Below are 26,600 nucleotides of genomic sequence, written 5' to 3'. Positions count from 1 at the left end.
ACGACAAACCAACCCTATTTAACCCGAAACAATCAGGTTTGAGTTGAGAGTTTTCAGGTTCAGGTCAGATCGGGTTAGACCCGATATCTGACCGGAAAAAGTAATCAGTTACGGGTCAACCCGAATTGGCTCGAAAATTGTAATTTTTTTAAAAAATATACAATTATTAAATATTGCCTTCATTTTATATATTATATGCTTAAAAAAATTTGTTATATATTTATATCATAAATTTTTATCATTTAATATATATTTTATATTTTTTATTTCAATTATTTTGATTAGTTCGAATTTAAATAATATAGAGAAACTTTGTTATTATGTTCATAAATGCAAATATTATTATTTTTAAATTTTTGTTTAATTATTTTAAAAAATCAAAATCAAAATCAAGTTGAGTCGAATTGAATTGAGTTCGAAGTTTTTGGGTGGGTCGAGTTCGGTCGAACAATTTTTTAATAATATATATATGTATATGTACACGCGTTCACGACCACATCAGCAGTTTCCGCCATACCATTTCTTCTTTCTCAAATTCAAAAATTTTGGATCTCTCCGAAAACCCTATCTCATTTGTTAGAAATTTCCTTGCGATGGGGAGAGGTACGAAGAGGAAGACATCTCACAAAAGCGACTTGCTGGAGAAGCCCAGCGAGCCGCCTCTGCAGAAAAATCAGCACGTCGAGCCGACCAACAAAGGTCGCCCTAAACGATCTCGAGCTTCCAACCCCCAAGTCGTGCCAGAGTACTTCCCCGAAAAACGTAACTTGGTAAATATGCAATTACCTAATTTTATGCTCGTGTTTATTTGGCTAAATGATTTTACTATCTGCTCTTTGCTACACCTTTATTTTTTGTGCTACACGTCTGTAGCTTATTGATTTCTTTAGCAATGTGATTGATTTTCGTACAAATTCAAAGGCAGGCGGTAATGTTGCGGTTTAAAAGTTCTAATTAAATTGCTTGGATAATTTTCAGTAAATTGGGTTGAATTTTGAATCATTGTGTGTAAATCTGTTCTTTTGGGGTAACTAGTTGGAACTGCGGTGTTAATGTTAAGTTTTTGTGCTAATCTTTCGCAGGAAGACCTCTGGCAACAAGTTTTTCCTGTTGGCACCGAGGTTAGAAATTAATTTATAAACTTTGGCGGTTATTATAAATTTGCATGCTAATCTAGCTATAGTGACTTTGATGTTTTGATGATCAGTGGGATCAGTTGGACATGGTTTATCAGTACAAATGGAACTTTTCTAATTTAGAAGTGAGTTACCCTATTTTTTACTGTACCATCACTATTTTACCTGGTATAAAATGTACATTTGTTCGTCTCTGGAATTGGTGCATCAAAAATATGGAAATTAGACTTAGAGGACAAGTAGAGAAGTTGAGTTATAGTGTTGATATTGTGGCAGGATGCATTTGAAGAAGGTGGGGAATTGTATAATAAGAAAGTCTACCTCTTTGGCTGTACAGAGCGTAAGTTCCCTTCTTCCTTTTGTGTTGAAAAATATCATATGTGATTAATGTCTCTCTCTCTCTCTCTCGCATTTAAACTTTATTTTTCTTTATAATTCGAATTAGAGCTTTTATTGTGACCAGAAGGACTTTTCTGGCAGGAGTTCAGTGTTTGGCAGTCCATGAACATGTTTTTACCACTTTACTTTGTTTGGTCGTAGATGTTACTTGCTTCACTTGCATCTTACTTCAATGCAATCAAAGGCTTTTTAAGATAGCCCGTGTTTTTAACTGCTGTTTAATTGTATTTTCTTTATAGCCATGTTTATACTCTCAGATGATTGGGTACTTTCTATCTACTTTTGCAGCTCAATTGGTCTCATTTCAAGGTCAAGGGAAAGTTACAATGATACCTGTTGTTGTTGCCGTAAGCCCCAAACTTTCTTTTGTATAATGACGATTGGCAGTTAACCATCCTATGGCACTTTGTTTTTCACTGTTTCTTTTTTTTGAATTGTCTGGTTGATCATACTTAATGTAATTGATTGGGTGTTGCTTTGATGAGATTCTTTTAAGTGTTGACTTTACACATAATCTCTACACTCCATACATTCTCAGTGGATGGTTTGTGCTTCGCTGCACTTGCCTTTATGAGTTAAGTTACCGTGTATTTTGGAAACTGCCATCAATTTCAATGGTAGTTCTAATATCTCCTTTTGGAGGCCTTAAGTTTATTTTATTCTGATCTCTGGTTCAATTTTTATTGTTATGTGGCGTTATTTTTCAAACAATGAACCTTAACGATTTAGACCTTCAGTATTTTGAGTTTTGCTTGGAATTCTTTTGTATTGTGTATTACAGTTTGCTGAATGGCAGGAAAGTGTACAAACTAGTTTGATAATGCTACTTAGGATGCACATTTTGTGTGGGGTATTAGTTCTGTTATGCCATCAGAAGATGAAGTTGTGTTATCATAGTATGTTTTAACAATGTGAATTGAAGTGTTGGCTGTTGCGTTAAACACTTTTCTATGTGATATTCATAGCTCTTACTGTTTTTTTCATGAATATGTTAAATTTGAACAGGTGGTATCACCTTTTCCTCCTTCTGACAAAATCGGGATTAAATCAGTTCAGAGGGAGACTGAAGAAATCGTGCCAATGAAGCAGATGAAAATGGACTGGGTTCCATATATTCCATTTGAAAATAGGTCTTTAATTGCCATTGATTCTGTTACCCGGTGCTTTTCGTCTTCAAACTGTAGAAACCTATTTAATTTCATGTGGTCACAGGGAATCTCAAGTTGAAAGACTCAAATCCCAAATTTTCATTATGAGCTGCACTCAGAGAAGGTATGCTCTGTTACCTGTTTTCCCTTCTTTCTATGTACTTGGTTGAAGAACTAGATGTTTTGTGTTTGCGATTTTTATTTGGTCTGCCTTTAGTAATCTATTCTGTCAGGTGTGAATAGGAAATGTCAATTAATCTCATTGACACAGTAAGCTACTAAGCTTATTCAGTTTGCACATTTTTTTACATTTTTGGTGCAAAAATTGTTTATTGTCTTAAATGTCTATCTTCTTTACAAATTCTTGTATTTTTTAGTCATTTATCTATGGACAGTCCTAAAGTTTTTCATGTTATTTGAATATTACAAGGAGTTCTAATGCCATGAAATTCTTTTGCTGTTGAAACTGTAGCATATTTCAATACAAGAAAGGCATAATAGCAATCAATTCTCTCAAACCTTATGATGATGATGGTTTCATAGTCATTTGTTTGATGATACATTTGATGTTGGGTGAGGAATAATCTACGGGGTTTACTAAGAATAAACTTGAAAAACCGGCTTCCTTGATCGCTCTCACATTATCATTCTCTTCCAGTTGAACTGACTCCTTCATCTAAATTAAGTGTAGGCTAATCAATTTGGGAATATGAAGAAAAACATGGTGCAGAGGGATCAGATAAAAGGACCTCATCGAACTTTTAACATTTATTCTGAAAGTTATTTATTGCAGGGCAGGTTTGCGGCAAATGAAGGTTGAGCGCTTGAAGAAGTTCGAGTACTGCTTGCCCTGTGAGTGAACACAGCGCCCTTTTCCTTCAACTAAATGTCCTTTGCTTATATGTGGCATTCTGTTACTCTCATGGTTATGGGGCTTTTTACTTTTGTAGTCTCTGCAGAAACTATGTAAAAAGAGTGCCTTACATTTTTAGTTGATTTCTTTATTGGATTTTGTTAAACAATAGACTCCAAGGGAAAAAAAGTCCGAGGTTTGCTTGGACTGTATGTGTCATGGTTGGTTCCACCAACACTACAGATGGGATGAAGTCCTTTTTCTTTTCAGATGCGCTGATCTAGAGCCTATTGAGCTATAATGACAAACACAATGGGCCATTATAGAACTGCTTCAATATATTTTTACGAGGCGATATTTTGTCGATTGAAAGAGTTTAAAGCTTAAGGATAAGATATGAATCATTGGCCCCTTTCTTCCTTTGATGATTTTATCTAGCTATATGTGACGGCAAGGCAATGCACAAATTGTCCAATTGCTTGTTAGCAATACTTACCTCCTCATATTCCTTTTCTTAATATATGCAGTGAAACTGGTGGTTCCAGATTCATCACTAGCTCTACAAAACACAACCTTGAAAAGTCATATGCATACCTTTTATACCCAAATTTTTTTTCTAGATAGAGCTGTTTCTTAGCCTTTTTCCTTGTCAGAATTAGACACGCATAAGCTGTAAGTGTTGAAACAATAGATTTCTTTATGATTAGTTGTCTTGTAGATCAGCAGTTGCTGCTTATTTTTTCTTATTTGTAGTCAAGATTGATTATTTAACAGTTAAACCCTTGCAACAAACTCAGCACATTCACTCAAGCTCTATTCCCTGTCCTGCTTCTCTATTGGGATCCTTTCAGGTGCAATCTAGAAAATATCAACACATTATTTTATGTTTAGTTAATGAAAACGTTGTTCTTAGAATACAGATTGCATCGTGGTTTAGTAACCATGTCAATGTTGCTTCTGGTTTCACTTACTGAAATTTATGTTACGTTACATCTCATCTTTGGGCAGACTTCTACCAGCCTCTTCAGGAAGATGAACTTGAACAGAGCACAGTGGTTCAAATCTTGTTTCCTATTGACCCAAAACCAGTAAGTTTCTAATGCTAATACCAGCAAGAATGCTCATCTAGGTGACAATTAAGAAGCCAATGTTCAGAATTTTCAGATGATGCACATAGGTTGGATTATTTAATGACTGCGACAAACTAACATAGTTTCAACTATGCCTCCAGGTTTTCTGTGAGTTTGACTGGGAACTTGATGATTTAGAGGTATATCTGCAAATTGTGTTCATCTTTTGGATGTTTTTGGTTCAATTTCCAAAACAAGTGCATTAGTTGATTTGAATATAACCAGAGAATTTCCTGACTTGATTAGTAAAACTGTACAGGAGTTCTCTGATAAGCTTATTGAGGAAGAAGAATTATCTACAGATCAGAAGGTACCTTTTAAGGTAATTTCTCGTAAATTCCCTTAAAAATATATTCTTAAATATGTGAACATGGTTCACATCCCAAATATTAAAGTTCCTTGTACAAGGAAGACCAGTCACTTGTTTTTTTGTATAGAATTTTGTGAAAGAGAAAGTCCGAGAAGGTAAAAAAGCTAATCGTGAGGCCAGGGAGGCACGTAGAAAGGCATTGGAGGAAATGAGTGAGGAAACAAAGGCCGCTTTTGAGAATATGAAATTCTACAAATTCTATCCTGTATCTACACCTGATACTCCTGATGTATCCAATGTCAAGGTGAATTACTACTGTTATTATTATTGTTTGTGTTGCTCCATTTGTTTTGTTCCCAAGGAACTTTTGCTTAGGGTGGGAAGCTTCAATTCATGTTTGAGCTTTATGTTTTCACAAAGAAATGAAAAACTACGAATTTTTGAACAGTTCAGGTTAGAATCTGACGGATTATGTGTTTGAAACCTTCCTTGCAGGCACCATTCATCAATCGATACTATGGAAAGGCTCACAAAGTCATGTGACATTTCCAAGGACAAATTCTGGATGTGACATAACTTACCTTGCTCAACACTCGCGCTTCCAAGGTTTATGAAGCTGCACCATTCCCCAATATAGTTCAATCATCCGAGACCAAGCGCAACCTGTGGAAACGATTTATTCAATTCTTGAGATATGTACCGTGATCAGGGTTATTTTTGAAGGAAGATTTTGCAAGAAACGAACTTCTTGCTACACTGGTTGTAGAAATAATCAAATTTCATAAGATGTAGCGAAATGAAATCAACCGAAACAGCTCCATTAAGGCGGGACAGGTTGGGAACTTGAAGGGTCGAGTCTTTTGTTTTATAGCTAGTTTCCAAATTGTTGAAACGCATTGTCCTCCACACAATCCATGCTTCAAAAGCATAAGCACAAACAGAAATCGACTTGTAGAGAAGTTGATAAATTACGTTATACATACAGAAAACCATATACGTCCAGAACACCAGATAATTTATACATGAAAGGCTCACACATGATGCCATGTAATCTGGTGGTCACGTAGTTATATACGTAGTTAAATTACAATATGAAAAGTTAAAAAAATCATCAATGAAATTCATCATTGAAAGCCACAGCCAGAGACGAAAAATGATCGATCCATTCCCAAAAGCTTGCAAAAGGCATCAAACCACACAACAGCGGCAAAGATAGCAGAACTGAATAAAAAATCACCCTCCTTGCCCAATACGGGAACATAGTTTTCTCTTCCAAACTTTCAACGATAGTAACAGGCCCATTTAGAGCAACGAACAGAGTTGAATGAAACACATTTGAGAAGAAATGCAATAAGCATATAGCCTCCCAATATATTAACCAGTGGTTCCCACTACCTCCTAAGGTGTCGATGCAAAACTTTCCCGCACAACCACAGCCGACGCCTAAGAGTAACACGATGAAAGTAATGGGCATTGTCTGATGTGTAGTGGAAGATCGCTGGATAAGTAAAAACGTGATTGCCCCAATCAATATGATGCCAAATAGCATGCGACTTAATACTTGAATCTGGCATCTAAAAATCTGCAGGCCAGAGGTGAAAGTTGACATGGATGTTGGCATCCACCAAGACTTGGATTCCTGGAACAAAGAAGAGTTGATATTTATCTCAGAAATAAATTAAACAAAAAAATACAGAACACGAATCATGAATACTGTTGAGTCGTTGACAACCATTATTCAGAGCATTTAACATGTGCTCTCTCAAACAAAATAAATGAACCCTTGCACTAGCCAACTGTAGAAGAATGAAAATTTAAGAGATTTATGTGATGATAAAAGATAGATTTTACTTGCTACCTCAATGGATAAACTTTTTTTAGTTAACTGGTCGTGTGGGGTAAAAAAATGTTACAAAAATTCCAAATAGCTAGCTATATTAGCATTGGAACAATTGTGAAATCCCCACATCCCCCACTACATTCTGGTCTAGAAAAGAACAATCTGCCAAAAGAAAATTAAATTATAGCTTAACTATTGTAAGCCCTTTCACATGGTTTTAAGCTTACATAATTAAGGCATTGCAAATCCCAGAATTGATATGTCATAGTAACACGTAAGTAATGGGATCAAATGATATGGCAGAGAGTAAGTATGATATTACCTTCGGCGGAGAGCAAGATTCAGTAATCTCAGTTATTCTTCTGTGAGAATAAACATAAGTTCCATATGCGAGGGCAAACAACATGATGATCAGACCAGAAACAAGAAAGTCCAAGCATTTCCTGAGCAGCTCCGTTTCTCTTGTGTCTTGTAATTGAGTTTTAAATTTTTCGGCTTTGAAAGATGCCTTAGAGAAACCCATTGATAATTTCCACCTCTCAAGGAAATTTGAATCAGAATTGAGAGATAGCTGTCTTTCTTTGAGTTGCAACTTTTTCATGATAAGACCAATCTCGAATGTCTTCAGGTCATTAGAACGTGTTTGCTCCATTACAGATTTTTCTACAGTGCTCAGCATGGAAAATTTATTTATTGAAGGATTAGATGGGCTAGTGATTGTATAAGCACCAGGCAACAGCTGCTTTATCTGTTCATCATGCAGAGAATTGACAAGCTGCCGATTCATCAAATCCATCTGGGTATTATCTTCCATCTGCTCACTAGTGAGGTATGATCCCTCATTTCTGGTTCTAATAGAAAATGATTCCAACCCATCGTTATTATCAGAAGAGCGTGTAGAATCTTCTTTTCCGTCAAGTGATAATGGTGTTCTTGCTGCAGAACAAGAACTCTCTCTAAATCGAGCTTTTTGGCGTGTTTCTTCAGCATTTTGCGACGATTCCTTGATTAATCTCAGAGTCATCAATGTACTACGGAAAGATTTTTCGAAGTTCGTCACAAAACTATCAAATTTGTTTCCAAAAACCTGCTTTCAGACAAGCAATCAAAGGGATAAAAAACACAACCTTGACTAGGTCAAATTGAAAGAGACTAGTGGAAATCAAACCACACTATCAGAATCAGCACAAAGCTAGATTAGGCTTACATTTGATAAAGACTCTCTGACTGCCAAAATACAGAGCTGCGAGCAGGGAGACGAGGAATGTCAACAAATGTATACAGGAAATAAGGCAGAAAGAGAGAGTATTTCAGTACGCAAAATGATTTTTGATTATCCTTTAAAAATTAAAGGTTTGTTTTGCCTAAGTATATCAAGGAACACCTCAAATTTGGTTCCTGGTTTAATTGGTCTTAAGCTGGAAGAAATCAACCAGACAGATTTTTTCATATCTGTTGGCTAGATGTCTTTGAGCAAACTTAAAAAATGATTTTAGAATATAAATGCCCTTCTATATTAAGCTTAAGAAGCAAATAGCTAATAAAACCATACTGAGAAAGGTAGAAAACGTACACCCGACAGATAATCATCAGAAATCTTCTCTCCACTAGCATTTTTTCTTTCCAAAACCTACAATAAGCAAGGCTAACACTTCATATTTCAAATTGAAAATATGAAGAAAAGCGCATAACAATCCAATCAATGATTTGGCAAAAGTACAGATGATGGCCTGAAATTTTCAGAAGTAACAACAGTTTTCAAAGTCAGGGTTAAGTGCCTAGAGAAAGTACATCAAAAAATCATTTAGCAACAGAAAACATATATCAAGGAATCACTTAACAACAGAATGGAAATGAAACGACCAGCATAATTCAAGGTTAATATTACCAAGACCAATCAGCAACACCACCACTTCTCAACACTCTCACTCAACAGAAAATGTCATTTGAAAGTACATTTCTTGAAGAGTTTATCACACTACATCACAGAAACAAGTCCACAAACATATGATGTGGGGTGGAGGGAGCGGGAATACTAACTTACACGAGCTGTTTCATTCTCTCAATAGTCGCAACATTATCACATAAAAGTGACTTCAATCAAGCCAACTATGGATAACACAAGATGAAGTTCAATAAGATTTCATTAATTCAAGAAACTAAAACACTCAACTTGAACAAATATATTATAACACGAAAAGTGTATGTTTTTGGTTAACATTTGGTTGTGATATTTTCCCCTACAACACAAAAAGTTTCATATATTTTTGAAGTGGTGCTTCTATATGACTTTTTGAACATGGTGCGATATATAATTAAGTGTGTCGAGTAAAAAATTTACAAAAAGATAAATCACTTCAATGATTGGTCAAAAAGCAGTAAAAATAGTGTTTGAATGTGTAACATTAATAGATTTTGAATAAATTGATTTTTATTGTGGAATATTATTTTGATCGAAAATAGACTCCATTTCTATTCGTGGAAAGACCACCCAATGAGAGCCAATTATAGAATTTCCCTAACAAGACCCCTTTGAACACAAGAAAGGAGCTAAAAATATAACCCTCACATGATTTGTAACAAACCACTCCATCAACAAAAGTTTATGCATCAATAGTTTTCAATACAATAAAAGCTGAAAACTTTTCACGATATCATCTAATAAAGTTTACCAAAGGAACTTGCACACACACACACACACACATCAACTAATAATTCCACAGCTTAATTCTCCAATAAATCTGAAAACTCGTTAAAAAAAAAAACTACCCACAAAAAATGCATACTAGCAGAAAATCAGGCAAACCCTCTCCAAAAAAGTTCAAAATTTTCCACAAAACTGAAAAAGTACGACGAAATCCAAATGGATACCCATACCTCTAATCAGTGTACTCACATAAACTAAAGCATCGTCGCTAAAGTTCAAATTTTATGACATAAAATAAACACCGTTAAAGGAATCAACTTAAATAAAAAAATTCCCTCAACCAGTGTACCCAAGTCCCAACGAACTCACATTCACTAAAAATCCAAAATGAATAAAGTGTACACAAAGAACTCACCTTTACTCAAAATCCGAAATGAACTCCCTAAAGTCCATTTTTGGAGGAAAAACGAAAGAGAAAAGGGAGACATGTACATAATGAATCAAAATTATCAAGCAATAAAAAATTCCAGGACATGAACAAGAAAAGAAAAAAATCCAAAAAACCTGAGCAACTACAGCAGCGATAGACATTCCAAGAGGAAGGCCAAGCGCATCGACATCCCTAGGGCCGACACGTCCCCGGGTCGTCGTTGAGCCAACCCGGATCCTTTTCGCGTTTCTGAAAATCTTGAAGCCATTTTTCGAAGACAACGTTGCGGAGAAGCAATTGTTAGAGGAAGCAGACGACGCCGATGATACCGAGTCAGAAGCTAGCTTTTTCTTCTTTTTCGTTTTTCTACAGGAAATGGTAGAGCCGTTAATTGCGTCAGAATGAACTAACGCCGTCGATTCACCGGCGCCGCCTTGTATTTCAGCTACCGCTTTAGGATGGTGGCGTCGGATGAGAGGGGCATCCATGGGAAATCACTTTGTAAAATGTCACCGGAGGAAAAAATGAAGAAATGTGGAAAATTTGATTTTCCTAGGTCCCTGTACTTTTAATAAATGTATTTTTGGCCCCATGGGAAAATCTCCGACCTTTCAAATCTCATTTTCATCCCTCGACGCTTTTTCTGGTTATTTTATTTACCTTTTTAGTAGTTTACTTAATTAAATACTCATTTGATCTATTTATATCAGATTAATTTAAGTCTTTACTTTTAAAAAACTAAATTTAAAATTACGAATTAAATATTTTTTTGGGTCAATTTTATATGAATACAAATCTGTGTAATTACCAAATTAAAACTAATTGGAATATCACACTTATGAAAAAGGTCAATACAATTTAAAAAACAAAAAAATTAAGCAGATACAATAATAACTTATTATACAACTTAATTATTAATTATTTGCTGAATTTTTAGATTCTTTTGATTTCATGGCATCTAGGTGTTGTGCTCAAACAACATAGAGCAATTTAGTGTAGGCAAAACTTGTGTGAGACGGTCTCATAGATCGTATTTGTGAGACGGATCTCTTATTTGAGTCATCCATGAAAAAGTATTACTTTTTATGATAAGAATATTACTTTTTATTGTGAATATGGTTAGGGTTGACCCATCTCACATATTAAGATACTTGAGACGGTCTCACATGAGACCCACTCTTTAGTGTATAGCTTCAATATTTAGAAGGCGCGGCCGATTTGATAATTTTTTCTCAAAAATAAAATAGAAGAAAACGAACTAATATTCTTTTAAATTGGTATTCGATTTTAATACAAGGAAATGATATAAAAAAAAACTCAAAAACTCAAATTTTTACTAATCAAAATATTGACCCAACATATTTTTAATTTTTATTATTCTACTAATTTAACATATAATTAACAATTAGTTGTACGACAATTTATTATTTTTTATGTTTTTTTTTTCTAAATGTGTTTGATCTTTTTCTCATAAGTATGACTGTCTATATAATTTAAATTTAATAATTATACAAGGTTGTATCTATATAAAATTGACAAAAAAAATATTTGAGTTTTCAAGAATAAAATTTACTCTTGTAAAATTAATTATAAAATTAAATATTTAAATTAATTTTACGTAGATAAATGTTAAAATGATATTTAAGTAAAAACAGCTCAAAAAGCAATCAAATAAGATTGAGAGAATCATTATATGTTTTTTTATAAACTATAATACCAATTTTGACAAAAAAAAAAATAGATTTTAATACAATTTTTAAACTTTACGCAAAGACAAAAACTTGTGTAAGACGGTATCACATGTCGTATTTGTGAGACAGATATCTTATTTGGGTCACCCATGAAAAATTATTACTTTTTATTGTGAATATGGGTAGGGTTGACCCGTCTCACAGATTATGATCCGTGAGACTGTCTCACATGATACTCACTCTACACAAAATTATTTAACATTAAAAATTTTAATATGTGGACACTAATATAAAATATTGAGTTTTATTGAGGATATCCAAGTTTTTTTACAAGATTGTTCATATTTCATAATTATTTGGAATGATTTTTTGAGCAGATTATTTTATAAATGGTAATATAAAATTTATAGGATCGTTTCCACTGTGAGGCGACGTTTTCGGGGGCTCTGGGAGTTGGAGAAATCATACTTCTGGAACAACCCTAGAAAGAATCTGCCTGCTATTTGCGGATTACGCACGCGGCTACTCCGTAGTGTATATGTTCAATTTCGGCGGGCTTGTTACTTAATCGTTTCCATCACTTGTGTGGTGTTTACGGAAGAAGTGTTTGTAAAGAAAGTTGTTTCCTTTTATATAATTGATTTGGATCGATGACTCCATTTCATCTGGACCCAACTTCCCTATATAGATGTTGTTGAGGTTATAATCGTTAAAAAGTATTATAGGAGGAGGATATGGTTTCTTCAGCGGTTTCGTGGTCTTGTACCCCTTTCACATCCGATTTCAAACGCAAGGGATCTTCCAATTTCCTCCACTTATTTCCTACCTTTTCTTACTCTTCCGAAGCTAATGATAATGCAACGAGGAAGAGCTCGGTTATTTGTGCTTGTGGTGTGGCTCCGCCTAAGGACTTAACACCCGCCAAATTCAATGTGTGCTTCTACTCAAAAGAATGCCATTTTCTTTTCTATCTTTATTGGTTTCAATTGGGTTTAAGTGGATAAACTTATCTATGTGAATTTAAAATCCGGATTGTTTCCTTCAGGTTCTGAATAGAGCATATATCAATAAAAAATTTGGTCATATGTGTAAATTATTCAGTTTTGGGAGGAGTATATTTACCTCAGTTTATGGTCCATATCCCCCCAAATGTCATATGTCAATTTGGTTTGGCATGCTATGTTCCGAGCATCATCTTCTCCTGATGAATTTTGTGCTCTTTCCCCGTGAATTTGTGGTGTAACATAGGAGCCAATCTTTTTAGTTATCGTTGCAGAAATAAATCATCATCCAGTCTGTATGGAGTTGCTATTATGTATTTTCCTTCTTTGTTGCTAGTGTTTCTTAAGTCTCTCTTTCATATGTTTGCTGCCGTTGGCATGCTCTGCAATTATGCCGACAATTTTAAAGGGACTACAAAAGGATATAGGTATCCTGAAATTATGGCATTTCAAGCTTATTTTCGCCGAGGAAATTATTAGAGGAATTCCCTTCTGCTTTTGTGCTACTACTAAAATTCATAATTATCAGAGTATGTTGAGAAGGCACTGTTTGTGTGTTTCTTTATGGTTCCTTTTTTTCAATTATTGTTTCTTCAGGGTTCTCATCAAGCAGAAACTTTGAAGGTGGGGAAGCAGCCGGTGGATGAGTCTGATGTGCTTATTGAATGCAGAGATGTCTATAAATCTTTTGGGGAAAAGCACATCTTAAGAGGTGTGAGCTTCAAGGTGACTTTCTTTAATTATGACATAACTTACTCAAAAGTTAGAAGCATGCATGGATATATTCAAAATCTAATTTGTTTTTCTGGTTCATTTTAGTTTACCCGCTTACAAGGACATGGTGATAAACCCTACACAGAATGACAAGTTTGTTCGTATCGGCTAAAATGACGATTTATTAACATCTTAGACAGAACCACTACCATTTGATAGGGGCAAAATTATACGGAGTTACAATATTCTTTCATTTGGAGGATAATAACAACTAAGAATTCAGTGGAATTGTAGATGATTGTTAATTGTTCAGTGCCCTTTTTCTGTTTTCTACAGGTTGAAATGATGAATTACTCATTAGTTTTTAAAATTGAATTCACCATTAATCACAAAAATTTCACCTATTAAAACATTATTCTTCCTCAAGGTTAAATTTCATAAAAAGGTTCTTTGTAGATTAGGCATGGAGAGGCTGTTGGAATTATTGGGCCATCTGGAACTGGCAAGTCAACCATCTTGAAGATCATGGCTGGGCTTCTAGCTCCGGATAAGGTAGTTCTTACTTTATAGTTTATACTTTCATTTTGGCATTTATCTTATCTCTGAATTTGTTTAAACACAAACATGCTCCAGAAAGACTGATTTTCTTATTGACACATTGTGAATCTTTAAAAAGATTTTGGTTTATGATTAGGGTGAGGTTTTGATTCGAGGTAGAAGGCGGCATGGATTAATCTGCGATGACGAAATATCTGGTCTTAGAATTGGCTTGGTAAGATATAAATGCATGCAAATACATAATCTGCTCAAAAGATCAGCAGATTGAACTTTAGTCAATCTTGTGTGCACAGCGTTGATTCTTTGCAGTTCCTTAATTCTATTTCGGTATTGCGACAGGTCTTTCAGAGCGCAGCACTTTTTGATTCTTTGTCCGTTCGAGACAATGTTGGTTTCCTATTGTAAGATTTTATGGAGGCTACATTTTTAAAATGTTAATTATTCCTTATCCTACAGACATTAGAATTTAAATTTATTCGTTTGTATATAATTCTGAATAATTCCCCGTATCTTTTAAACATTAGATATGAAAATTCAACCATGCCCGATGATCGCATTTCAGAGCTTGTGGCAGAGACCCTAGCAGCTGTTGGTTTGAAGGTAGGAATTTGCCAATCTAATCTCGCGTCTGTCTCGTTCGACTTACAGTTTGTTTGGAAACTTAATGAGCAATGGTTTGTTTGGAAACTTAATTAGCAGTAGCAAATCAGTTTTATACTGATTCTATTTTTGCGGATAAGCAGGAATAACTAGTTCTAGTGTCTATGTATTCTTAGTTCGACTGTTTTTAAAAAAACTAATATGCAATGATATTTATGTGGCGTCAAAGTTACTTTTAAGATGCCTGCTAAGGTGGAAAACACATGGAGCAATCTGTTGTATACTGAAACAAGCTAACCCGTATACCAGATATTATTCAGGCCAAATAATTAAAAAGAATCTGGATAGTCTGTGAAGGGTTTTTCATGACTTGTCCAGTTATTTTTCTCCTTGATATGCTCTTATTTGAAGAGGATTAAATGCATGTTGTTTGTAGGGAGTTGAAGACCGGTTGCCATCTGAATTGTCTGGTGGGATGAAAAAAAGGGTTGCTTTGGCTCGATCCATAATTTTTGATACCACAAAGGATTCAATAGAGCCTGAGGTATAGTATTAGGGGTTTCCATATTGTTTCTTGTCTTTCTATGTTATGCATTATCTGTTTTTTTGGATTATATATAATAGTGTCATTTGAATTTCTCATGAACTTAGATTTTAAAAGATTTTGATGAGTGGATTCGCAGCCTTTTTGAGACATAAATTATTTGTCTGCAGTTGTTTCCGTTCATGTTGTCCTCGAGAAATTATAAATGCATTTCTTTCTTGGTCATTGCTGTGATAACCCTATCTGGATAACAGGTGGAGTAACTGATATTTTTGTGATAGTTATAATAGGCGTAGTCTGATATTATTTATTCATATTTCGGTTTAGGCCCGTTACAGTACTCGTATGAAACTGAGTCATGGACATGTAATAGTTAGAACTTGTTGGGACACCATTTATCTAATTTTGAAAGTTTTAAATTACCTGTTACTGGAGTAAGATAAATGTTGCTTTTAAATGTAAAGATGGTATCTCAAAGTCGAGTATTATGTACGAAAGTTACTTGAGGAAAATAATAAATGGGACTTGCTTCTTAGTGATTATAGTACGTCTCTTGTTTTACTATATCAGTATTCCCTCTTGTATGATGAAGTTTACTTTTTCTTACTGATGGCGATTCAAATTACCGAGCAGGTGCTCTTGTATGATGAGCCAACTGCTGGACTTGATCCAATTGCATCCACAGTAGTTGAGGATCTCATCCGTTCTGTCCATATGAAAGGAGAGGATGCAGTGGGGAATCTCGGGAAGATTGCATCCTATGTGGTCGTCACCCATCAACACAGCACAATTAATAGAGCCGTTGATAGGTATGAACTGGATTGTTTAAAGAGCAAATATTTTGGTTTGATTTTGACTTTACCATGGCTTCTTTGTTTGATCTTTTCTAGGCTCATATTTCTGTACGAAGGAAAGGTTGTGTGGCAAGGAATGACTCAAGAGTTCTGCTCATCACCAAATCCAATTGTCCAGCAGGTGAACCTCAGTTTAAAGGAAAAACTATTTCATGATGCCACTTCTCAACTCGAATATCATTCAAGTTCAGATATTTTTTAAAAACTTTTCATCCAACTGGTTTTTATAATCATTAGTTTCAGCAAGAATACAACCTTCCCGAATGAGTCATTGACATTCATCTGTTTTCAGTTTGCATCGGGGAGCTTGGACGGGCCAATTAGGTATTAGCCAGCTGAAAGTCCGGTGACTTGATAGAGCAAATGCATTATTGCAAGAGAATTTGAATTTCACATGTGGAAATGGATAATATTCCATAATTTTAAAATTCAAGTTAATAGTGTAGATGCAGCTACAAACGGGGTTTCTACTTGTATGAAATTATTGAGAGATATATACTAGTCAGGTGCGGCTCTTCCTTGCATTTGACAAAGAACACTCACGACAGATGCTGATGGTCATGGAGATTAAACAAATTGTATAAAATGAAATAATCAGAAACCTTATTCAGTGTCCAAGAGATGTTTATTTTCTCTTCAATATTTACCTTCAATTAAAATCCAATCCATCTAGCTAAAAAGGTTGTATTCATTCGCAAGGAATATCATCCACAATCACTCAATGTACAATGTAGAATAGATGAATTGGATGTCTGATGACATCTGAAATTCATAATAACTACTAATATATGTAATTATGAAAGACACTGAACACAGTTATCGCATCTGGACAGATAGAATTATTTGTGCAAAACGAGAAAATATAAAACATGACCATTCAAAATAGTGATTCAACTGAGTTTACCATCACTTCGAATTGAAGTTAACATAAACCAGCATACCTGCATTGATAGAGGAAGAGCAATCACGATCATGCCTTGGCACAGCAGTGAAGATGCTCCTCCTTGCCTGTGCCATACATACATAAACGTAGCTCGTTTTACATGAATGCTGCTATCTTTAAAGATACAGAACCCTTCTGCAGGATCATCCATCTGATGTATTCTCTGTCTTAGTTTTGCACTGTTCTTTGAAGTGCAGTGTAATACAATTCAACGCTGAAATTTAAATGGTGGTGTTGGGGAAAGACACATGCATACGATAATTACATTATTGCCACAACAGGCTTGCCCGAAGCCCAATGGGTGATGGTTTAAGGCTTATTTATTTTTTCATAGATTAAATTTTATAAATAGAACTCTGAAGTCTGACCGACAAACACACACAAATCAACCAAATGCGTGGTTGATGTAGCATCTTGAATTGTTTTGTGTACGTGGCACAAGATGACTGGAGGATTGAGGTAACAGAGTTTGCACCACACAAAATGAATTTGGCACCACTTAATCTATCTCTCTCGCTCTCTCAGTAAACTAATATTATCTATCTAAAGATTTTGTTTTTATTTTCTTTTATTTTCTCGAAGTCCAATAAAAAAAATATGTAAATTATTTATTTATTGGGAAGAAGTCGGAAAAATGTTCCTTCTATTAAAAAAATCTTAATTTTATTATTATAATCTAGAAATAAATATATGACTGGAGCACATTTCTCTTGGTCATCCTCTTCTGTCTTTGATGAGCTGAGAGCCCGAGGGAAAGAAAGAGGAGTCTCTCACATTGCTATTTCTAACCATCTCCTCTGAGAATCTCTCTCTAGGAAGAAAGAAATGGATTTGGCATCAACACTTCGATCCTCTTTTCTTCCCGGGGCCTCTCCACTTTCCACCACTAGCCGCCCTATCCATTACCGCTTTGTCGCTGCTGTCTCCACCTCCGCCGTCCACAGTCCTCTCCTCAAGACTCCTCCTCTAATTTTTTCCAAGCTACATTCCGTGGCCACTGAAACTTCTGCCTCCACCACTGTTTTTGAAGAAGAGGATGAAGATATAGAGGCCCTTTTCTCCGATTATAATTCCGAAGCTTCCCAAGTTAGCTTCAAACGATCTAATAAGGGTTCCAGTGGCGCGTCCGCCATTTCCTCGGGCGTGAGGTTGGAAAATGTGAGTAAGAGTTACAAGGGAGCCACCGTACTGAAAAACATCAACTGGGAAGTGAAGAAAGGAGAAAAGGTTGGGTTAGTGGGTGTAAATGGCGCAGGAAAAACAACCCAGATGAGAATTATAGCCGGTTTTGAACAACCGGATTCAGGGAATGTAATCAAGGCAAAAAGTAACATGAAAATTGCGTTCTTGAACCAAGAATTCGAGGTTGTGTCCACTAGGACGGTGAAAGAAGAATTCTTGAGCGCTTTTAGGGAGGAAATGGAGGTTGCGGGGAGGCTGGAGAAAGTGCAGAAGGCGATGGAGAAATCCGTGGATGATTTGGAGCTGATGGGGAGGCTGTTGGATGAGTTTGATTTGCTTCAGAGGAGGGCGCAAGCTGTAGACTTAGATGAGGTAGATGTTAAGATCAGCAAGTTGATGCCTGAGCTTGGGTTTGTGCCCGAGGATGCGGATAGACTTGTTGCATCATTTAGTGGAGGGTGGCAAATGAGGATGTCGCTCGGGAAGATTCTATTACAGGTAAAATTTAATCGCTTGCATCATTCTTTGGACTTGATACACGTACGAAAATAGATTTAAGTGTCAGGTGGATTGGTTTTTAGCTGATTTAAAGTGTGGTGATTTTTGTTCCCAGTCATGAATGAACGACCTGACGCTACTTACTCTATAAGTTTTGTATACTTTTTTTTACCGAATTGCTGGTATGAGCTATGACCTTCATGTGATGATGGCAGACATATGACAATTTTGATGCAGATTATGATTACTCGATTCGTTTTTGTTATTTGTGCTGTTTACTTATCATATATTTATGAAATTATTTGCAGGATCCTGATTTATTGCTTTTGGATGAACCCACAAATCATCTTGATCTTGATACCATCGAGTGGCTTGAGGGCTATTTAAATAAGCAGGATGTGCCAATGGTCATCATATCACATGATAGGGCTTTTCTCGATCAATTGTGCACAAAAATTGTGGACACCGATATGGGTGTTTCGAAAACATATGAAGGAAATTACTCTGATTATATCATTGCAAAGGCAGCATGGATTGAAACTCAGTTTGCAGCATGGGAAAAGCAACAGAAAGAGATTGAACAGACTAGGGACCTTATAAGCAGGTTAAGTGGTGGAGCAAATACTGGCCGTGCTTCTTCTGCCGAAAAGGTCTATATTTAGTTATTCGATCTCTCTGTTATCTATCTGTCCATCCATCCAACAAGCTTTAAATAAATTTAATCTTGTGTTAGATGAGAAAGTTTGGTATTTTTTTTTCTTTTTTAACCTACTTCTACCTTGTTCTGTGTTTCAGTACACTTTATGAATTCTCTTTGTTCAGATTTAAGAACATTTGGCTCTCGTTAAATCTTCAGGAGACCAAAGGCTTTTATAACATTTTTTATACTTAAACTTCTCCAAAGATTTCCTAAATTTGACGTCATTTTGTCCTTGGAAGTGTGGGTCTGCTCTTTCCTCATGGATGCATTTCCCTTTTTCGGGAAATGAAGGATAAAGCCTTCGTGTGCTCTAAAACTGTTTAATTGGGATGAAGTTTTGGGGTTGTGAATTGTAACTAAATCCTCACCCCAACTCCAAAAAAAAACACCTGTCATTGATATGACCTCATTTCAGATCATGACCCGGTTTTGCTTTTAGTCTTTGCCTCCCACATTTTCATTTCCTTCTATTGTGGTTTCTGAAGGAAAAAGCATACAGCAGGAGCTTGAAATATTTTAGGACTTAACCTTGCCTTGAAGCTTTTTTTTGTTCATTCTTATGCTGTTTCTTCTAGGAAAAAAAGGGTACAAACAAGGCTCAAGCCTCAACTAGATCTTTTAGGAACTCAAATTAAGTCTTTAAAGTGCAGTGGGGTTTGCTTTACCTGAATAAATGATGCAGCCTTTGTTTGTACTTTAGTTTAACTTGAATAATCTTGTTAATTAGTACTATTCATGAATTGGTCACTTGATACTTAGGATATGTTACATTACATCGTGTATGTGTGTTTTATTATTTGTCAAAATAACAGTCTAGGGATTGTACTATTTGATTCGGGTTCTGTCTTGCTCTATGTTCTCCCTGGAGCCCCTGCAGTAGATAATTCATTGCCTAATGGTCTTTGCGTTCATCGTGATTTCAGCTTTTTTTGGAGGAGAAACAGTTTCTGATGTATTCGATAGTTATCTGAATGTTTTTTTTCTGGTGGGAAATTGTTGTTCATCTAAATGCACAAGTACCACTACTTTTTGTGAGAACGCTTCAGGGTTTTGCTTAGTTATTTTTCTTTAAAATTTAGCACTTCTATATCCAAATGAGCTAATGTGCTTCCATGAGGCCCCCAAGGCTTGGTTGTTCCTATTTATTTTTAGACTTTTAACAGCTGTCATACTTGATTTGGCTGTTATCTGAACATTATTTAGCTTTTCTTTGTTAAATTTTGTGTCCGATGGTGAGTCATCTTCCTGCTACCTACAGAAGGGCCAATTTAGGTTAAAAATTTTACTTCACTTCTTTTCTATTTTCCTAATAATAAATTGCCTATTTTTTCCTCTATGCCGGTGCTGCTGGAGTCTCTCAAAGTTATACTTACGATTTTTTCCTTGCCTTTGGATTTCTTTATTAAATTCTGGTTGGAGCAGAAGCTGGAAAAGCTCCAGGATGACGAACAAGTTGAGAAACCCTTTATTCGGAAGCAAATGAAGATCAGGTTTCCAGAACGTGGACAAAGTGGCCGATCAGTTGTGAGAATAAAGAACCTAGTATTTGGTTATGAGAACATGGTAATCGACTTTCTACACCACATCTAAAATTTCATATTATATAATTATTCCGTCACGTAAATACTAGGGTCTTGTACCAGATATTTTTTAGGGTACTTGTGTAATTAATTTTATAGATTTTATCAATTTGCAGACAAAGATAGGTTCAGAATCTAATTTTTTCCCTAACAAAGGATTGCCTCCATGAAGTTTCTTTTTCTTTTTTACGGGCTAGCACACCCAACATTATTACATTCACTTTTTTCCAGGTTCTGTTCAAGAATGCAAATTTGACCATTGAAAGAGGAGAGAAAATTGCTATCCTTGGTCCAAATGGGTGTGGGAAAAGTACGTTACTTAAACTGATTATGGGCATGGAAAAGCCAACAAGTGGAGAAGTTTTACTTGGGGATCACAATGTACTGCCAAACTATTTTGAGCAGAATCAGGTTGGTTATTGCAAGTGCTGCTGGTTTCCTTGTGATACTTAGCTCTAATTCTAATATTTGTTACCAATGATCTGAAAGGTTGTGTGTGTTATTTATTTCCTTTCGTGATTGAAATTACTTGTTACCGTTTTTTTCAGGCAGAGGCTCTTAATTTGCATAAAACAGTGCTGGAAAGTGTTGCTGAAGTTGCGCAAGAGTGGAGACTTGATGACATAAAGGGTCTCCTAGGTCGTTATAACTTCAAGGCAGATATGCTTGAACAGAAGGTTTCCTTTCTAAGTGGTGGTGAGAAGGTACATGCTTGCACAAATTTGCACTTCCTTCAAAACTATTGAACTTCATCTATATTATCATATTAATTAACTAACAAAATGTTTGAGTTCAATTTGAAGATGTCATGATCATGTTTTGCCAGTAACTACTAAAAATGAATTGTTTTCTCCTATCAAATTTTCCCTTGTGCAGGCTCGACTCGCCTTTTGCAAGTTCATGGTTCAACCTTCAACCCTTCTTGTTTTGGATGAACCGACAAATCATTTAGACATACCTACGAAAGAGATGCTCGAGGTTCGACATCTGATAGTTTATTTCCCTACTTTTTTCAGATGCGACATTAATACAACTAAGGTTATTCTCTTTTTATTCACTTGATGTCATGTATCAGGAAGCCATAAACGAGTACCAGGGAACTGTTATTACAGTATCTCACGACAGATACTTCATAAAGCAAATTGTTAATCGAGTCTTGGAAGTGAAAGATGGGATGCTACAGGACTATGCTGGAGACTACGATGTAAGTCCTAGCTTTACAACATAATATATTTTATGGGCATTCAAATTATGTTAATTGGTTATCTAATGTTTCCAGAATACTCTAAATTTAGGCATTGCATTGGGTTTCCATGGATCAAATATTAGTTTAAACTGGTAGAAAGAAAATATATTTGAGTTCGATCTGAGTGTGCACTTCAATATTTTAGATTTGAATGGTTCTTTTACGTGCAATTTTATCCACATTATGGATGCTGGTGACGTGGTATTGTTTGAGATGACAGTACTATTTAGAGAAGAATCTTGAAGCTAGAGAAAGGGAACTTGAAAGAGAGGCGGAGATCGAGGATAAGTCACCAAAAGCCAAAGCCAAATCCAAGATGTCCAAGGTGAATGTGTGATATTAGAGTGAAGCTCAGTATCTTTAGGTTCTTTGAAATTTGTTCTAATAGAATGGGCGTCTTTTGTCTGTGATAGGCGGAAAAGGAAGTGAGGAAGAAACAGAAGATGCAGGCATTTCAAGCTGCTAAACAGAAATCCAAAGGATTAAAGAATGCTAAAAGATGGAACTAATGATTGGAAAGCTGACATTGTGTATTTGTATATATGCTGCACAAACAGATATAGGTTAATTTTTTTAGAAATGATTGGAAAGAAAAACTGTCTATTGTCACCTGAAATTATCACCGGTAATACCAAGGGATTTTGTATTTTTTGTGAATATTTTGTTGTTGCATTGAAAAATTTTATTTCGGTATGATTGTGATTTTTGTTGAGTTGCAGACGCATGTAACCAATTTCCGTCCCCTTTTGGGTAATTTCCCCTCGGTCGATTTCTTGTTTCATGGTTGGTTGTGTCCCTGGCGGCTCTGAAAAATTGATTTGAGGATTATTTCTTTATTCCTTTATTCGTAAGATATTATTTAATTTTTTTTTAAAACGACGCAGCCACACCGTGTATCGTGAAGATATTATGCTGGATGCTCGAGGACTGGTGGACCCTCGGGCTGCCAATTCCCTCCGAATGGCTATCCGGGATATCTCGAAAGCTAAAAGGATCTCGAGCTGCTAGTTTGCTAACTAAAATGGGTTTTCATAATTGTTTTGTTGTGTACGGTTTAGGGCGAAGTGGAGTTGAAACTGGATAATATACACACTTTCGGGGTTGGACACATTGATTCGGTGGTTGTTTCGGGAGAATGACAAAGATGGCGATTTAATGGATTCTATGGAAATCTTACTCGCGGACTTCGTCATCACTCCTGGACTTTGCTTCGTCGTTTGCACTCTTTATTTTTTGTCTGAAAAAATGAGAGGAAGTGATGGTCATTTGTCTCAAATGGATTCAAGGTTCTAAAACTCTAGTTAGTCGTCGGATCAGTGCCTAGTCGGGGACTAAGCGGAGTCACTATCTCCATGTTTTAAGGACATGTGTTAGACCTAATTGATATTCCTTAGAATAAACAAGCCATTTTGGAGTATTAGTTCAGAATTTCCGTCTATTGTGTAAACTTGTCGGAATCAACATGCAGAATTTTATAGTCCTAAACCTCGTGTCTTCCAGGAAACTTTGTTAAAGACCATGTTCTCTTTTTTCTTCTCTCCAAAACATATGTCAGCAGCTCCTGAAACTAAAATTTCTTCACTCGAAGAAAAAGGGAAAAACAATCCAAAATAATCGCCTTAGTAATTCACGTCCAACGAAGAAACACAATATCAACTATCAAGCCTCAACAAAAAGGACAACCTTCACTTCGTATTCTACCCAAAACCCAGGAAATTGAACCAGATGTATAATTCCAATCTAAAGAAGAATCCATCATTGTGAATCCCATAAAAATTATCGGGAAACATCTTCGATAAAATGGGTTCTTTCATTTGATAACAGCAAGAAAAAGCAACCTAACAAAGAAAGAATTGTACGAGAAACAACTGAGATTTGAAATACAACAGTCGTAAAAAAAAAACAGCAGGGTGGGAATTCTACCTGAAATTCTGGTTTTTTACTTTTTATTATTCATTTTTATAAGAATTAATAAGATGAATTATAATGATTTTTAAAAATAGTTTATTTTAAAACTTGACGATTTTCTTGATACTAATAATAATAATAATAATAATAATAATAATATAAAAAAGAAACAATTAATAGAAGAAGAAGCCAATCATAAAGCAACTAAACTAGTGTTGTGTTTAGTTGCTGCTTCACAGCTCACCCAATCCCTCTCGCCTCGCCACTATTTCTTCTTTTATTAAAAATTAATATAAAAAAAGAATAAGAATATAATTTGTCATCTTCTTCCGCTGGCTCCGCCTGATCAGCGTGAGATTATCAGATGGCCAATCCTCTGTCGTTTCCTCGACTTTCCTCAGATCTGCTGATGTAACCTCACGATTACCTATCCAGCCATGGATTCCGAAGAGTTTCGGGCGATTCTATCCAGATCGAGGGTAGGGATATGGGCGCTTATTGAGACGGCCATTCGAGTAGCTAATTCCGATTTTTCGGAGGAACTTCGCCTTCGCCGCGACAAAATCGTCGAGGCTCTCTATACACCGCCATCCCAGCTTTGTCGAAGCTGCAACAGCAACGTTGTTGAGGAGCATCAGTATTTTAACGACAACCTTGATACCAACACTATTAGTAATAAATCTAATGATGATAATAGTACTAGGATTTTAAATGAGGATTTTAGCAAGAGTCCGCTGACTCCCGAGTCAAACAACCCCGATTTCAGCCGAGGAGACGAGCAAGATTTGGATCCCTATGGGGGTTTGTTCGACGATGAACAAACCAAAATTCTCACCATCAAAGAGCAGCTTGAAGACCCACACCAGGTTTTCCACTTTTCTCTTTTACGTAGTTTTCGCTTCTTTCTAAATTAGCTGCCGCTGTATATGAATATTTTCTCGAGTGTAGAGCGAAGATGCTGTGGTGGATTTGCTTCAAATCCTGGCTGATATGGATATCACGTTCCAAGCTCTCAAGGTGAGAATTAGTTTTAGCCATCTTCCATCTAGTTGTTTATAATTTACCAGACCTTTTTTACTTCAAGTGTTGGACAAAAGATGAAAGGATCTGTGTTTCTACTGTAGGAAACTGATATCGGGAGGCATGTGAATCGATTGAGGAAGCATCCATCAGGCGAAGTTCGCAGATTGGTCAAGATGGTTGTCAGGTTTTTGTTTTGTTCTTTATCTGATATGCTTCTGTTTCTTGTTTTTACTTTATTACGCTGGTGTTCGTGCTTTTGGTCATTGGTGATGTTTTTTTGGGGGCTTCGTTGGTGCACAGAAAATGGAAAGAAACTGTGGATGAATGGGTCAAGGTGAACCAACCACAAACATCTTCAAACCTCTTAGGTAAAGTTGTTAAGACGTTCCAAATTTAGAAAGTGATCTCTATTGTATTGTTACTAAACAGGCTAGCTAAAATTACTTCATTTTAATGTTAATGAATAATCTGAAGTAGATAAGAGAATTTATTGCTAATTCTTGGTGGGTGATGGTGGTGACAGCTGATGGGGATTCACCTCAGCACAACATACCCAAAAATCAGCAAAATGGTCGTCACCAGGTAACCGAGTTTGTCTAAATGGTTATATTGTTTGGAAAGAAAATGAAGAGAATCTGAAATGGGTTTCTACATATTATTTGAGATGAAATTTTGGTTCTTTCAGGTTCCAGATTTTGGCTACTCTCCAAATCCACGAAGTAAGCATCAAATCAGATTGTGATTTCACTTTTCGTTTCTATTTTATTTATGTTGTTAATTTCCTCTCTTAATTGACAGATGGGAGTTCTAGTGTGGAAAGAAATCATGCAGAATATGAACCAAAGCCTAAGCCACCTCAAACTGTACCTCGGAAAGAAACAACAAGACCACCGCACTCTGTTCCTAAATCTTCCTCTGCTCCTCCTAATGTATCTGAAGCTGAGCCCAAACTTTTTTAAAAAATTGGCATCATAATTGTGTGCACGTTAACTGTGAATCATGAACTTGTCAGTTTCGGTCTGATGCAGAAATGTTGAAGCCATTTATTTATGTTGTCAAGTTCCTATTTAGGAGCTTGCTCGTTTTGAATAAAGATTTTAGTCCAAGGTATTTTGACTAGGTGTTAATGAACAAAATGGAATTTTTGCAGAGAGCACAAAGGGAATCTGTGATAGATGACGAAAGACTTAATTCAGCAAGAAGGCGGCTCCAAGAGAATTACCAAGAAGCTGAGAATGGTGTGATTTTACCCCTTGGCTTAGTAATAGAAGATGTAGGCATGTAGCAGCACCTTTTAGAGATGTTTCTTTTTATACTGATTGGCATCTGTTTGTGTTGGTTTGTGAAGCCAAAAAGCAAAGGACAATTCAGGTGATGGATATTCATGAGATCCCGAAACCAAAGAATGCCTTCTTTGCAAAGAACAAAAGTGGCTTTCAGGGAAGGCACCATCGCTGATTTGCTCCTTTCTTTTGAGTTGTATTATATCATACCATTATTATATCAAATTGTGTGCCACATTACATTGTTTCGGATAAAGGGGTTTCCCAAAAAGCTGTTGGTTGGTCCCCCGATACATTTTGTCCGAATCACCAACATCATCATTATCGTTATAAATTAAAAGAAGAGCTTTTGCATGTGTAATTTTGTTTTATACTGCTAATT

The 26,600-nt window shown here is 35.8% G+C and overlaps 5 protein-coding genes and 1 long non-coding RNA gene across 6 annotated transcripts; 4 read left to right on the top strand and 2 right to left on the bottom strand.

The window, feature by feature from the left end:
- The first annotated feature begins 491 nt into the window (after window positions 1-491).
- On the top strand, window positions 492-5,824 carry LOC140826283 (protein HEAT INTOLERANT 4-like). Its single transcript, XM_073188498.1, has 13 exons — window positions 492-770; window positions 1,083-1,121; window positions 1,208-1,261; window positions 1,413-1,476; window positions 1,824-1,882; window positions 2,541-2,665; window positions 2,748-2,807; window positions 3,477-3,535; window positions 4,545-4,624; window positions 4,768-4,806; window positions 4,926-4,988; window positions 5,104-5,280; window positions 5,472-5,824. The coding sequence occupies exons 1-13, from the start codon at window positions 594-596 to the stop codon at window positions 5,517-5,519; spliced, it is 1,044 nt and encodes a 347-aa protein (XP_073044599.1). The 5' UTR covers window positions 492-593; the 3' UTR covers window positions 5,520-5,824.
- Window positions 5,825-5,974: 150 nt separating this feature from the next.
- On the bottom strand, window positions 5,975-10,431 carry LOC140826282 (protein CPR-5). The gene is made up of 5 exons (XM_073188496.1): window positions 10,028-10,431; window positions 8,390-8,446; window positions 8,024-8,059; window positions 7,139-7,903; window positions 5,975-6,615 (listed from the first exon to the last, which is right to left on the bottom strand). The coding sequence occupies exons 1-5, from the start codon at window positions 10,379-10,381 to the stop codon at window positions 6,088-6,090; spliced, it is 1,740 nt and encodes a 579-aa protein (XP_073044597.1). The 5' UTR covers window positions 10,382-10,431; the 3' UTR covers window positions 5,975-6,087.
- Window positions 10,432-11,967: 1,536 nt separating this feature from the next.
- LOC140826280 (protein TRIGALACTOSYLDIACYLGLYCEROL 3, chloroplastic) lies at window positions 11,968-16,422 on the top strand. The gene is made up of 10 exons (XM_073188495.1): window positions 11,968-12,516; window positions 13,183-13,311; window positions 13,756-13,851; window positions 13,994-14,071; window positions 14,197-14,258; window positions 14,382-14,457; window positions 14,894-15,001; window positions 15,635-15,810; window positions 15,892-15,976; window positions 16,148-16,422. The coding sequence occupies exons 1-10, from the start codon at window positions 12,319-12,321 to the stop codon at window positions 16,184-16,186; spliced, it is 1,047 nt and encodes a 348-aa protein (XP_073044596.1). The 5' UTR covers window positions 11,968-12,318; the 3' UTR covers window positions 16,187-16,422.
- Window positions 16,423-16,441: 19 nt separating this feature from the next.
- Window positions 16,442-17,366, bottom strand: LOC140826281 (uncharacterized). Its single transcript, XR_012116800.1, has 2 exons — window positions 16,925-17,366; window positions 16,442-16,661 (listed from the first exon to the last, which is right to left on the bottom strand). It is a non-coding gene; the product is annotated as an uncharacterized lncRNA (long non-coding RNA).
- Window positions 17,367-17,507: 141 nt separating this feature from the next.
- LOC140826279 (ABC transporter F family member 5) lies at window positions 17,508-22,663 on the top strand. The gene is made up of 9 exons (XM_073188494.1): window positions 17,508-18,478; window positions 18,787-19,128; window positions 20,601-20,741; window positions 20,990-21,169; window positions 21,307-21,462; window positions 21,635-21,736; window positions 21,834-21,962; window positions 22,225-22,329; window positions 22,418-22,663. Exons 1-9 carry the CDS (start codon window positions 17,624-17,626, stop codon window positions 22,511-22,513), a joined length of 2,106 nt encoding a protein of 701 aa, XP_073044595.1. The 5' UTR covers window positions 17,508-17,623; the 3' UTR covers window positions 22,514-22,663.
- A 1,477-nt stretch (window positions 22,664-24,140) lies between these two features.
- On the top strand, window positions 24,141-26,572 carry LOC140826278 (probable mediator of RNA polymerase II transcription subunit 26c). Its single transcript, XM_073188493.1, has 9 exons — window positions 24,141-24,778; window positions 24,861-24,929; window positions 25,037-25,119; window positions 25,236-25,303; window positions 25,459-25,517; window positions 25,621-25,654; window positions 25,734-25,864; window positions 26,086-26,173; window positions 26,284-26,572. The coding sequence occupies exons 1-9, from the start codon at window positions 24,350-24,352 to the stop codon at window positions 26,391-26,393; spliced, it is 1,071 nt and encodes a 356-aa protein (XP_073044594.1). The 5' UTR covers window positions 24,141-24,349; the 3' UTR covers window positions 26,394-26,572.
- The last annotated feature ends 28 nt before the right edge of the window (window positions 26,573-26,600 follow it).

This window comes from Primulina eburnea, chromosome 3, assembly GCF_022965805.1.
Source record: "Primulina eburnea isolate SZY01 chromosome 3, ASM2296580v1, whole genome shotgun sequence".
NCBI lineage: Eukaryota > Viridiplantae > Streptophyta > Magnoliopsida > Lamiales > Gesneriaceae > Primulina > Primulina eburnea.
Note: the sequence above shows the minus strand (reverse complement) of the source record. Positions and strands in the feature narration are given on the sequence as shown.

Coding starts and splice junctions, on each gene's coding strand:
- LOC140826283 (XM_073188498.1), top strand. CDS start 594: ATGGGGAGAGGTACGAAGAGGAAGACATCTCACAAAAGCGACTTGCTG. Junction 1,262..1,412: donor GGAACTTTTCTAATTTAGAA/GTGAGTTACCCT, acceptor ATATTGTGGCAG/GATGCATTTGAAGAAGGTGG. Junction 1,883..2,540: donor TGATACCTGTTGTTGTTGCC/GTAAGCCCCAAA, acceptor AAATTTGAACAG/GTGGTATCACCTTTTCCTCC.
- LOC140826282 (XM_073188496.1), bottom strand. CDS start 10,381: ATGGATGCCCCTCTCATCCGACGCCACCATCCTAAAGCGGTAGCTGAA. Junction 8,060..8,389: donor CTGATGATTATCTGTCGGGT/GTACGTTTTCTA, acceptor CCCTGCTCGCAG/CTCTGTATTTTGGCAGTCAG. Junction 6,616..7,138: donor AATCTTGCTCTCCGCCGAAG/GTAATATCATAC, acceptor TCTTTGTTCCAG/GAATCCAAGTCTTGGTGGAT.
- LOC140826280 (XM_073188495.1), top strand. CDS start 12,319: ATGGTTTCTTCAGCGGTTTCGTGGTCTTGTACCCCTTTCACATCCGAT. Junction 14,458..14,893: donor TAGCAGCTGTTGGTTTGAAG/GTAGGAATTTGC, acceptor TGTTGTTTGTAG/GGAGTTGAAGACCGGTTGCC. Junction 15,811..15,891: donor ATTAATAGAGCCGTTGATAG/GTATGAACTGGA, acceptor GATCTTTTCTAG/GCTCATATTTCTGTACGAAG.
- LOC140826279 (XM_073188494.1), top strand. CDS start 17,624: ATGGATTTGGCATCAACACTTCGATCCTCTTTTCTTCCCGGGGCCTCT. Junction 21,170..21,306: donor ACTATTTTGAGCAGAATCAG/GTTGGTTATTGC, acceptor CGTTTTTTTCAG/GCAGAGGCTCTTAATTTGCA. Junction 21,463..21,634: donor TTCTAAGTGGTGGTGAGAAG/GTACATGCTTGC, acceptor TCCCTTGTGCAG/GCTCGACTCGCCTTTTGCAA.
- LOC140826278 (XM_073188493.1), top strand. CDS start 24,350: ATGGATTCCGAAGAGTTTCGGGCGATTCTATCCAGATCGAGGGTAGGG. Junction 25,304..25,458: donor AACATCTTCAAACCTCTTAG/GTAAAGTTGTTA, acceptor TGGTGGTGACAG/CTGATGGGGATTCACCTCAG. Junction 25,655..25,733: donor CTACTCTCCAAATCCACGAA/GTAAGCATCAAA, acceptor CTTAATTGACAG/ATGGGAGTTCTAGTGTGGAA.